Source organism: Hyperolius riggenbachi, chromosome 1 (assembly GCF_040937935.1).
Source record: "Hyperolius riggenbachi isolate aHypRig1 chromosome 1, aHypRig1.pri, whole genome shotgun sequence".
In the NCBI taxonomy this organism is placed as follows: domain Eukaryota; kingdom Metazoa; phylum Chordata; class Amphibia; order Anura; family Hyperoliidae; genus Hyperolius; species Hyperolius riggenbachi.
In genome coordinates, this window is record NC_090646.1 from 618,295,288 (window position 1) to 618,308,085 (window position 12,798).

The 12,798-nt window shown below is 48.8% G+C and overlaps 1 protein-coding gene across 7 annotated transcripts in view; it reads left to right on the forward strand.

Moving 5' to 3' along the window:
- Positions 1 to 953: 953 nt before the first annotated feature.
- The window catches only part of CPLANE1 (ciliogenesis and planar polarity effector complex subunit 1), a 154,217-nt gene continuing 142,372 nt past the window's right edge, over positions 954 to 12,798 (forward strand). For all 7 annotated transcript variants that reach the window (XM_068250647.1, XM_068250680.1, XM_068250697.1 and 4 more), the window contains exons 1-3: positions 954 to 1,108; positions 10,312 to 10,450; positions 10,912 to 11,035. In XM_068250647.1, coding sequence (XP_068106748.1) covers positions 10,370 to 10,450; positions 10,912 to 11,035 — 205 coding nt within the window. In that variant the 5' untranslated portion in view covers positions 954 to 1,108; positions 10,312 to 10,369. The remainder of the gene's footprint in view (positions 1,109 to 10,311; positions 10,451 to 10,911; positions 11,036 to 12,798) is intronic.

A 12,798-nucleotide genomic window follows, 5' to 3' on the forward strand; every position in this document is an offset into this window, starting at 1 on the left:
TGGCGACAGCAATTTTAGATGTGAACAAGGCCTAATTGTGATTGGAAATGGGGTACTGCGATTGCTATTGTATTCGCATTGAGGGAAAATCGCCGCCAGACGCATGTAAATCCCAGCCAGATGCATGTAGATCGCCACCAGATGCATGTAGATCGCCGCCAGATGCATGTAGATCGCCGCCAGACGCATGTGTGAAAACTCACTCAGAACACAAGTGAAAACTCTCCAAACAAGGTTAGAATAAAAACACAGTAGACACCCTCAAAATCTGTGTCAGTGCCTTTAATGTGGATGGTAAACTGGCTAAAGGTGGCCACACACGATACAATAAAATGATCCGATTTTACGGCAATTCGATAAAAATGTTCGGATCTCCCGAAAAAATCAAAAGCTTTTTTTTTTTTCATTCGACTGAAAAATCTGATTGGATTTCCCGGTTTTTATTTATTTTTATCTATCCGGAATGCCAGATATTTTTCTTCAATCTTCCTAAAGATTGTATGGTGTGTGTTAGATTGTCAATTTATTAATATACACAACAAAGAAATTTTCTCAGAGTTTCCAATCATTTTTATCGTAATTGAGGAAAAATTGAACATACGTGTGTGGTACATTGGTCAGATTTTTGAAATGTTACAATAAGTCAGAGAAATTGATTGCAATTCTTACATTGAACAGATATTGTATGGTGTGTGGCCACCTTAACGCAGAAAGCCTGTGCACAAGTCAGTGTCTCCCATCCATTAGCACCTGCAGCCAGTGCATAGGCTTCACACTCGCGCAGCTCTATCAGCCAGTGCGGTCATTGCTGTATCCAGGGGCGGGGACTGCTGTCTCATCAACTGTTCCCATTAGTCAGCTATGCCTTCCGCCCCGCCCCCAGGCCAACACTAGAGAGAGGGAGTCAGAGCCTGCATAGATGTGCTTCCTTGTCAGTGGGCGGGGTCTGCCTTGTTTCCAGGGGCGGAGCCGTGCCCTGGTCTATGTCTGCTGGTGATCCCGTTACAGGCTTCTGTCTGTTGCCGCCGTTGTTCCCGGGCTCCTCCCAGCGGGAATGCTCGGAATGACAGCGGCGCGAGAAACCGAATCCCGAGAGCGCCTGAGCCAGGTGAGCCGCGTGCCCTGCGTGTGCAGCCCTATGCCAAGCACTGTGTATGCGTGTGCAGCCCTATGCCAGGCACTGTGTATGCGTGTACAGCCCCATGCCAGGCACTGTGTATGTGTGTGTACAGCCCCATGCCAGGCACTGTGTATGTGTGTGTACAGCCCCATGCCAGGCACTGTGTATGTGTGTGTACAGCCCTATGCCAGGCACTGTGTATGTGTGTGTACAGCCCCATGCCAGGCACTGTGTATGTGTGTGTACAGCCCCATGCCAGGCACTGTGTATGTGTGTGTGTAGCCCCATGCCAGGCACTGTGTATGTGTGTGTACAGCCCCATGCCAGGCACTGTGTATGTGTGTGTACAGCCCCATGCCAGGCACTGTGTATGTGTGTGTACAGCCCCATGCCAGGCACTGTGTATGCGTGTACAGCCCCATGCCAGGCACTGTGTCTGCGTGTACAGCCCCATGCCAGGCACTGTGTCTGCGTGTACAGCCCCATGCCAGGCACTGTGTATGCGTGTACAGCCCCGTGCCAGGCACTGTGTATGCGTGTACAGCCCCGTGCCAGGCACTGTGTATGCGTGTACAGCCCCATGCCAAGCACTGTGTATGCGTGTACAGCCCCGTGCCAGGCACTGTGTATGCGTGTACAGCCCCATGCCAGGCACTGTGTATGCGTGTACAGCCCCATGCCAGGCACTGTGTATGCGTGTCCAGCTCCATGCCAGGCGCTGTGTATGCGTGTACAGCCCCATGCCAGGCACTGTGTATGCGTGTACAGCCCCATGCCAGGCACTGTGTATGCGTGTACAGCCCCATGCCAGGCGCTGTGTATGCGTGTACAGCCCCATGCCAGGCGCTGTGTATGCAGCCCCGTGCCAGGCACTGTGTATGCGTGTACAGCCCCGTGCCAGGCACTGTGTATGCGTGTACAGCCCCATGCCAAGCACTGTGTATGCGTGTACAGCCCCATGCCAGGCACTGTGTATGTGTGTGTACAGCCCCATGCCAGGCACTGTGTATGTGTGTACAGCCCCATGCCAGGCACTGTGTATGTGTGTGTACAGCCCCATGCCAGGCACTGTGTATGTGTGTGTACAGCCCCATGCCAGGCACTGTCTGCGTGTACAGCCCCATGCCAGGCACTGTGTCTGCGTGTACAGCCCCATGCCAGGCACTGTGTCTGCGTGTACAGCCCCATGCCAGGCACTGTGTCTGCGTGTACAGCCCCATGCCAGGCACTGTGTCTGCGTGTACAGCCCCATGCCAGGCACTGTGTATGCGTGTACAGCCCCATGCCAGGCACTGTGTATGCGTGTACAGCCCCATGCCAGGCACTGTGTATGCGTGTACAGCCCCATGCCAGGCACTGTGTATGTGTGTGTACAGCCCCATGCCAGGCACTGTGTATGCGTGTACAGCCCCATGCCAGGCACTGTGTATGTGTGTGCAGCCCCATGCCAGGCACTGTGTATGTGTGTACAGCCCCATGCCAGGCACTGTGTCTGCGTGTACAGCCCCATGCCAGGCACTGTGTCTGCGTGTACAGCCCCATGCCAGGCACTGTGTCTGCGTGTACAGCCCCATGCCAGGCACTGTGTCTGCGTGTACAGCCCCATGCCAGGCACTGTGTCTGCGTGTACAGCCCCATGCCAGGCACTGTGTATGCGTGTACAGCCCCATGCCAGGCACTGTGTATGCGTGTACAGCCCCATGCCAGGCACTGTGTATGCGTGTCCAGCCCCATGCCAGGCACTGTGTATGCGTGTCCAGCCCCATGCCAGGCACTGTGTATGCGTGTCCAGCCCCATGCCAGGCGCTGTGTATGCGTGTCCAGCCCCATGCCAGGCGCTGTGTATGCGTGTCCAGTCCCATGCCAGGCGCTGTGTATGCGTGTCCAGTCCCATGCCAGGCGCTGTGTATGCGTGTACAGCCCCATGCCAGGCGCTGTGTATGCGTGTACAGCCCCATGCCAGGCGCTGTGTATGCGTGTACAGCCCCATGCCAGGCGCTGTGTATGCGTGTACAGCCCCATGCCAGGCGCTGTGTATGCGTGTACAGCCCCATGCCAGGCGCTGTGTATGCGTGTACAGCCCCATGCCAGGCGCTGTGTATGCGTGTACAGTCCCATGCCAGGCACTGTGTATGCGTGTACAGTCCCATGCCAGGCACTGTGTATGCATGTGCAGCCCCATGCCAGGCACTGTGTATGCGTGTTCAGCCCCATGCCAGGCACTGTGTATGCGTGTGCAGCCCCGTGCCAGGCACTGTGTATGCGTGTACAGCCCTATGCCAGGCACTGTGTATGTGTGTACAGTCCTATGCCAGGCACTGTATGTGAGGGTGTATAGCCCCATGCCAGGCACTGTGTGTGTGTGATGCCAGACACTGTGTGTGATGCCAGGCACTGTATATGTGAGTGTGTACAGCCCTATGCCAGGCACTGTATATGTGAGTGTGTTCAGCCCTATGCCAGGCACTGTATATGTAAGTGTGTACAGCCCTATGCCAGGCACTGTGTATGTGATGCCAGGCACTGTACATGTGAGGGTGTATAGCCTCATGCCAGGCACTGTAGTATTATTATTATTATTATTATTATTTTATAAAGCGCCAACATTTTCCGTGGCACTGTACAATGTAAGAAAACAAAAAAGGGATACATAATGATACAGACAATGATATAAATCAAATATGAACACTGATACAAAATACAGCACTGCTAATTACAATTGCAAATTTAACATGATGACTAAAATGTATAAATGTCTAAGAGTGCAAGCAATTAAATTAATAACATTCCATGACACAAAAGGGTGAGAGCCTGCCCTTACAATCTAACGGAATGGGGGGGGGGGGGGGGGGGGAGAGTATACAGTGGCTTGCAAAATTATTCGGCCCCCTTGACGGTTTCCACATTTTGTCACATTACTGCCACAAACATGAATCAATTTTTTTGGAATTCCACATGAAGGACCAATACAAAGTGTTGTACACGTGAGAAGTAGAACAAAAATCATACATCATTCCAAACATTTTTTACAAATCAATAGCTGCAAAGTGGGGTGTGCGTAATTATTCAGCCCCCTGAGTCAACACTTTGTAGAACCACCTTTTGCTGCAATTGCAGCTGCCAGTCTTTCAGGCTACTTACACACCAAGACGTTGCGCTTTAGGGGACGTTATGGTCGCATAACGTGCCCCTAACGCAACGCATGGTTGTGCTGGAGAGAACGGTAGAGTGAGCCGCATTAGGCGGCTCTATCCGCATAAGGTCTCCCAGGGTGGCGCTGATTGGCCGGCGGGACCACGTGATGCGGAGCGAGACACTCTGCATCACGTGGTCCCGCCGGCCAATCAGCGGCCGCCAGTGCAGTGCATATTAAGTAGCCATGTGCGCGGCTACTGTAGCGGCATCTCCCCGCCTCCTCTCCGCCCCCCACTGAGCATGTGCAAACAGTCTAACGCGGCTAAAGCCGCTAGAACGCACAGCATGCTGCACTTTCACTACAACGTGCAGCGTTACATGAGGTGAGCCGCGTGCCCTGCGTGTGCAGCCCCATGCCAGGCACTGTGTATGCGTGTGCAGCCCTATGCCAGGCACTGTGTATGTGTGTGTGCAGCCCTATGCCAGGCACTGTGTATGTGTGTGTGCAGCCCTATGCCAGGCACTGTGTATGTGTGTGTGCAGCCCCATGCCAGGCACTGTGTATGCGTGTGTACAGCCCCATGCCAGGCACTGTATGTGTGTGCAGCTCCATGCCAGGCAGGCAGGCACTGTGTATGTGTGTGTACATCCCCATGCCAGGCACTGTGTATGCGTGTGTACAGCCCCATGCCAGGCACTGTATGTGTGTGCAGCCCCATGCCAGGCAGGCAGGCACTGTGTATGTGTGTGTGTAGCCCCATGCCAGGCACTGTGTATGCGTGTACAGCCCCATGCCAGGCACTGTGTATGTGTGTGTACAGCCCCATGCCAGGCACTGTGTATGCGTGTACAGCCCCATGCCAGGCACTGTGTATGTGTGTACAGCCCCATGCCAGGCACTGTGTATGCGTGTACAGCCCCATGCCAGGCACTGTGTATGCGTGTACAGCCCCATGCCAGGCACTGTGTATGCGTGTACAGCCCCATGCCAGGCACTGTGTATGCGTGTACAGCCCCATGCCAGGCACTGTGTATGCGTGTACAGCCCCATGCCAGGCACTGTGTATGCGTGTACAGCCCCATGCCAGGCACTGTGTATGCGTGTACAGCCCCATGCCAGGCACTGTGTATGCGTGTACAGCCCCATGCCAGGCACTGTGTATGCGTGTCCAGCCCCATGCCAGGCGCTGTGTATGCGTGTCCAGCCCCATGCCAGGCGCTGTGTATGCGTGTCCAGTCCCATGCCAGGCGCTGTGTATGCGTGTCCAGCCCCATGCCAGGCGCTGTGTATGCGTGTCCAGCCCCATGCCAGGCGCTGTGTATGCGTGTACAGCCCCATGCCAGGCGCTGTGTATGCGTGTCCAGCCCCATGCCAGGCACTGTGTATGCGTGTCCAGCCCCATGCCAGGCACTGTGTATGCGTGTCCAGTCCCATGCCAGGCGCTGTGTATGCGTGTACAGCCCCATGCCAGGCACTGTGTATGCAGCCCCATGTCAGGCACTGTGTATGCGTGTTCAGCCCCATGCCAGGCACTGTGTATGCGTGTTCAGCCCCATGCCAGGCACTGTGTATGCGTGTGCAGCCCCGTGCCAGGCACTGTGTATGCGTGTACAGCCCTATGCCAGGCACTGTGTATGTGTGTACAGTCCTATGCCAGGCACTGTATGTGAGGGTGTATAGCCCCATGCCAGGCACTGTGTGTGTGTGATGCCAGACACTGTGTGTGATGCCAGGCACTGTATATGTGAGTGTGTACAGCTCAATGCCAGGCACTGTATATGTGAGTGTGTACAGCTCAATGCCAGGCACTGTATATGTGAGTGTGTACAGCCCTATGCCAGGCACTGTATATGTGAGTGTGTACAGCCCTATGCCAGGCACTGTATATGTAAGTGTGTACAGCCCTATGCCAGGCACTGTATATGTGAGTGTGTACAGCCCTATGCCAGGCACTGTGTATGTGATGCCAGGCACTGTACATGTGAGGGTGTATAGCCCCATGCCAGGCACTGTATTATTATTATTATTATTATTATTATTATTATTATTATTATTTTATAAAGGGCCAACATTTTCCGTGGCACTGTACAATGTAAGAAAACAAAAAAGGGATACATAATGATACAGACAATGATATAAATCAAATATGAACACTGATACAAAATACAGCACTGCTAATTACAATTGCAAATTTAACATGATGACTAAAATGTATAAATGTCTAAGAGTGCAAGCAATTAAATTAATAACATTCCATGACACAAAAGGGTGAGAGCCTGCCCTTGCGAGCTTACAATCTAACGGAATGGGGGGGGGGGGGGGGGAGTATACAGTGGCTTGCAAAATTATTCGGCCCCCTTGACGGTTTCCACATTTTGTCACATTACTGCCACAAACATGAATCAATTTTTTTGGAATTCCACATGAAGGACCAATACAAAGTGTTGTACACGTGAGAAGTAGAACAAAAATCATACATCATTCCAAACATTTTTTACAAATCAATAGCTGCAAAGTGGGGTGTGCGTAATTATTCAGCCCCCTGAGTCAACACTTTGTAGAACCACCTTTTGCTGCAATTGCAGCTGCCAGTCTTTCAGGCTACTTACACACCAAGACGTTGCGCTTTAGGGGACGTTATGGTCGCATAACGTGCCCCTAACGCAACGCATGGTTGTGCTGGAGAGAACGGTAGAGTGAGCCGCATTAGGCGGCTCTATCCGCATAAGGTCTCCCAGGGTGGCGCTGATTGGCCGGCGGGACCACGTGATGCGGAGCGAGACACTCTGCATCACGTGGTCCCGCCAGCCAATCAGAGGCCGCCAGTGCAGTGCATATTAAGTAGCCATGTGCGCGGCTACTGTAGCGGCATCTCCCCGCCTCCTCTCCGCCCCCCACTGAGCATGTGCAAACAGTCTAACGTGGCTAAAGCCGCTAGAACGCACAGCATGCTGCACTTTCACTACAACGTGCAGCGTTACATGTAACGCAACGTGGGCAGTGTGAACAGCCCACTTGTGTTACATTGCTGTGAGTTGGGGGAGCGTTACAGGCTGCACTAACGTGCGCCTGTAACATCCCTGTGTGGAAGCAGCCTGAGGCCTGGAACCCACTGAAAACCGCAAACGCAAAACGCAACCGCTAGCGTTTTGTCTGAGCGGTTTGCAAGCGGATTCATGCACGTTGTCGGTCGCGTTTTGCAACAGTGTATTTTTTTACTCAGCGGTTGTGTTGCGTTTTGCGTTTTTATCCTGATTGGTCCTGTGAATTATTTTTAATTTTGTTACAGTGTGCTGAACCGCAAAACGCTAGCAAAACCGCTCAGTTTAGGTTTTGCTGAGCGTTTCTGCTAGCGTTTCAATACTTTGCATTGAAGCGCTAACGCTCCCAAAATGCTGCAGGTCCTGCGTTTGCGTTTCTGGGAAACGCAAACGCTCCTGTGGAAGTTGCCCCATCCATTAACATCAGCTGAGCGTTTTGGCAAAACGCTAGCGTATCGCAGCGCTGCCAAAATGCTCAAAAAAACGCTCTTGTGGGTTCCAGCCCTTAGGGTATGTCTCTACCAGCTTTGCACATCTAGAGACTGAAATCTTTGCCCATTCTTCTTTGCAAAAGAGCTCCAGGTCAGTCAGATTAGATGGACAGAGTTTGTGAACAGCAGTTTTCAGATCTTGCCACAGATTCTCGATTGGATTTAGATTTGGACTTTGACTTGGCCATTTGAACACATGAATATGTTTTGTTTTAAACCATTCCATTGTTGCCCTGGCTTTATGTTTAAGGTCATTGTCCTGCTGGAAGGTGAACCTCTGTCCCAGTTTCAAGTCTTTTGCAGACTCCAAGACGTTTTCTTCCAAGATTGCCCTGTATTTGGCTCCATACATCTTCCCATCAACTCTGACCAGCTTACCTGCACCTGCTGAAGAGAAGCACCCCCAGAGCATGATGCTGCCACCACCATATTTGACAGTGGAGATGGTGCATTCTGAGTGATATGCAGTGTTAGTTTTCCGCCACACATAGCGTTTTGCATTTTGGCCAAAAGTTCCATTTTGGTCTCATCTGACCAGAGCACCTTCTTCCACATGTTTGCGATGTCCCCCACATGGCTTGTGGCAAACTGCAAACGGGACTTCTTATGCTTTTCTGTTAACAATGGCTTTCTTCTTGCCACACTTCCATAAAGGCCAACTTTGTGCAGTGCACGACTAATAGTTGTCCTATGGACAGATTCCCCCACCTGGGCTGTAGATCTCTGCAGCTCATCCAGAGTCACCATGGGCCTCTTGACTGCATTTCTGATCAGCGCTCTCCTTGTTCGGCCTGTGAGTTTAGGTGGATGGCCTTGTCTTGGTAGGTTTACAGTTGTGCCATACTCCTTCCATTTCTGAATCATCGCTGGAACAGTGCTCCGTGGGATGTTCAAGGCTTTGGAAATCTTTTTGTAGCCTAGGCTTGCTTTAAATTTCTTAATAACTTTATCCCTGACCTGTCTTGTGTGTTCTTTAGACTTCTTGGTGTTGTTGCTCCCAAGATTCTCTTAGACAACCTCTGAGGCCGTCACAGAGCAGCTGTATTTGTACTGACATTAGATTACACACAGGTTCACTCTATTTAGTCATTAGCACACATCAGGCAATGTCTATGGGCAACTGACTGCACCCAGACCAAAGGGGGCTGAATAATTACGCACACCCCACTTTGCAGTTAATGATTTGTAAAAAATGTTTGGAATCATGTATGATTTTCGTTCCACTTCTCACATATACACCACTTTGTATTGGTCTTTCACATGGAGTTCCAATAAAATTGATTCATGTTTGTGGCAGTAATATGACAAAATGTGGAAAACTTCAAGGGGGCTGAATACTTTTGCAAGCCACTGTATGTACAGGCAGTGTGTAATTATGTTATTTAGTGGGTGCATGGCCTAAGCTAGAGAATATGCTTGTCGTAAAAAGTGGGTTTTGAGGGAGCGTTTAAAGATTTCAAAGGTGGGAGAGTGGCGGATGTGCTGTGGAAGGGCATTCCAGAGGAGGGGTGAGGCATGTGAGAAGTCTTGTACACGTGAATGTGAGGAGGTAATCGTAGAAGAGGATAAAAGAAGCTTGTGTGCTGATCTGAGATTGCGGTTGGGTTGGTATCTGGAGACTAGTGAGGTATATCTGTATATGTGATGCCAGGCACTGTATGTGAGTGTGTACAGCCTCATGCCAGGCACTGCATACAGTGGTTTGCAAAAGTATTTGGCCCCTTTTAAGTTTTTTCCACATTTAGTCATATTACTGCCACAAACATGAATCAATTTTATGTGAAAGACCAATACAAAGTGGTGTACACGTGAGAAGTGGTACGAAAATCATACATGATTCCTAACATTTTTTTTTTTTTTACAAATAAATAACTGGAAAGTGGGGTGTGTGTAATTATTCATCCCCCTTTGGTCTGAGTGCAGTCAGTTGCCCATAGACATTGCCTGTGTGTAATCTAATGTCAGTACAAATACAGCTGCTCTGTGACGGCCTCAGAGGTTGTCTAAGAGAATATTGGGAGCAACAACACCGTGAAGTCCATAGAACATACCAGACAGGTCAGGGATAAAGTTATTGAGAAATGTAAAGCAGGCTTAGGCTACAAAAAGATTTCCAAAGCCTTGAACATCCCAAGGAGCACTGTTCAAGCGATCATTCAGAAATGGAAGGAGTATGACACAACTGTAAACCTACCAAGACAAGGCCGTCCACCTAAACTCACAGGCCGAACAAGGAGAGCGCTGATCAGAAATGCAGTCAAGAGGCCCATGGTGACTCTGGACGAGCTGCAGAGATCTACAGCTCAGGTGGGGGAATCTGTTGCCACAGTGTGAAAGGGCCATAATGGTTTGTGCCAACAATATATGCTGCTGAAATTACGAGAAAGGAAGCATTTGTGTGAATATGTTGTTTGTACCTATGATATGTTTTTATGCATATGTTTATTGCACTTAAGGCTAGTTTTCTAATAATTGTTCCTGTGTTCACCATGTGAAGACTTGTTTTCCTCTTCATTATCTTAGGTACCGGGGCAGCAGGTCGGATCAGTCTGTGGCAGTTCCCAGCCAGGTGCTAATAAACATGGAAGTCTCTCTTGAAGTGCTCCTGTCCACTGGCATCAAGAGGAAGCAGCCTTGCCTCAGGCTGTGCTGGCTGGGGCAGGTCAATATCACTCTCCTGTACACACAGATTTGCCATTTCACATGCATGTTTCATGATACTTTTGATTCATTTTACCAATTAGTTCTATAAAAAAAATAGAGGAGCTGTAGCGAAAATAACATTAAATATAATTGCTTATTTTTTACAGTATTCATTTATAGATTGTGAGCCCCTCTGAGGGGCAGTTAAGTGAGAAGACAGTATACTCTGTACTGCGCTACGGAAGATGGTGGCGCAATATAAATACTAAATAATAATAATCTGACAGCTCAGCATGACAGCCAGTCAACTTTCACTGTTTATAAGAGAATGAAGATGGCAGCCTGCGTGTTCCCACTTCTCACATCAGAATCTCTCTTCTTCCCAATTCTCACTTCAGGTTAATGTGGATTCAAATCTACACGTGTTTTGGCAGAATTGTAACATTCTTATTTTCATGCTTGTTTATCATGTTGTCTTAGGAAAAGGAAGCGGTCTTCCTTGTGGACGAGAAGCGTGTCAGTGAAGTCAGCCTCCGATCGGGCAATGTGAAGAAGACGTTACTTAAGAAGAGCAGCGTTGTGGCGCTGGCGACATCTGCTACTGGTATACAAGACCTATCTTCTTGTAAATGGAATGTTGTGTTTTGTTTTTGTTTTGTTTTTTTATTCATTTTTTTCTATAAATACTTTTAAAATAAATAAAATACAAAGTTGCTTATGTTTATTAAAGATGAGTGAGTACAGTTTGATGAGAAGCAAAACTGAACTCGCTAGTGTCTGATATGAGGGGCTGTGCGAGGGAGGGTTAATTTACCTGTGTGACGTCCACTCCACACTGTGAAGGAGGAAGTATCACAAGGGTGGAGTACAGTGGGTAGCCTGACGAAGTTCACAAGGCATGTAGGTGGGCGGGGTCATGTCCTGTGAGGCTGCAGCTGTAGAGGAGTTGTGAGTGGTGCAAGGGGCAGCTCCCCGGCACGTAACAAGCCACCCGGGTAGGAGGCTATCTCATAGAACAGGAAGACCGGTGATCTGGCGGGTGAGAGCCGCTGTACTATAAAACCTCTAACCACTGGTGAGACTGCATAAACTCTTTCCATATGTTTGCAAGCTATTGATGCCATCAAGGTTGGCCACTGAACTGCGTGTCTCTCTTCCTCTCTGAAGGCACTGGTATACTTATGGTGTGGATGAGTGAGCATGCATGGTAAGGATGTGAGTCTAGGAGCGCTTCTTAGCAGACTTTTTTTGCTTATCTACTTCCTTTCAGACTTAACTAATGCAGCCTGATTGGCTGAAGCCTCTTTCCCTCCCGCTTTCACCTCCCACACCTCTGTTCCTCTCTGGTCAAAATTTCTCAGGCTGAAACAATGTACTTTCTATAGTGAAGGGCGGGCAAATCAGGCAGAGGAGACTAAGGGCGGATATTACATCACGACTGGCTTCAAAATAGCCACGGTAAATATGGAAACTGTCTAGAATAGGATTCTCTACTTTTCCTTTATAGAATTCACAGGAATCATAACGTGAACTGTGCAATACATATGTTATGTAAGTAGAGCAAGTATTTATCTACTTATATATTTATTTTTTTCCCCTGAGATAGTATAGCTGACAGCTCCTCTTTAACCATTTACCGACATCCTAACGTATTAAAACGTCATGCTTACCGCTATTAACAGCAACATGACGTTTTAATACGTCGCGCATTCCCGCCGCTGCTACCGCCGTGTGTCCGCCGCTACCGCCGCCATTACCGTCGGGATCCCGTGCTGGGCGATTGGGGAAGAGGACTGAACAGTCCTCTACCCAATCGCAGTGCCTGGAGTGAATGGACGTGACCGCGAACAGCGGCTACGTCCGTTCACATAAACAGGAAATGTAACAGTTTAATAAAGTGTGTGTAAAAAAAAAAAAAAAAAAAAAAAAGTGAACACGTCCTATGAGTGTTCACCAGCGCCATCTTGTGGCCAAAAAGTATATTACACTTACAAAATACATACATTTTTAAGTATATACACATCATTAATAAAATTACACTTCCAACCCTCCCCCCCCCAAAAAAACACTTGTAAAAAAAAAAAATCAGCTTAAAAAAATAAAATAAATAGTTGCCTTAGGGACTCAGCTTTTTTTATTCTATATTTTATGGGGGAAAATTAATTTTAATTTATTACATAGGGGCTTGTAATTATGGCCAGAACAAACAGAAAAATAACCACTTATATTTCAAAATAATATACTGTCGCCATACATTGTGGTAGGGACATAATCTAAACGGTTTAATTATCGGGACCACTGGGCAAATAAAACGTGTTTGTTTTATCCACAGGAGAATGTTTAATTTTAAAACTATAAAGGCTGAAC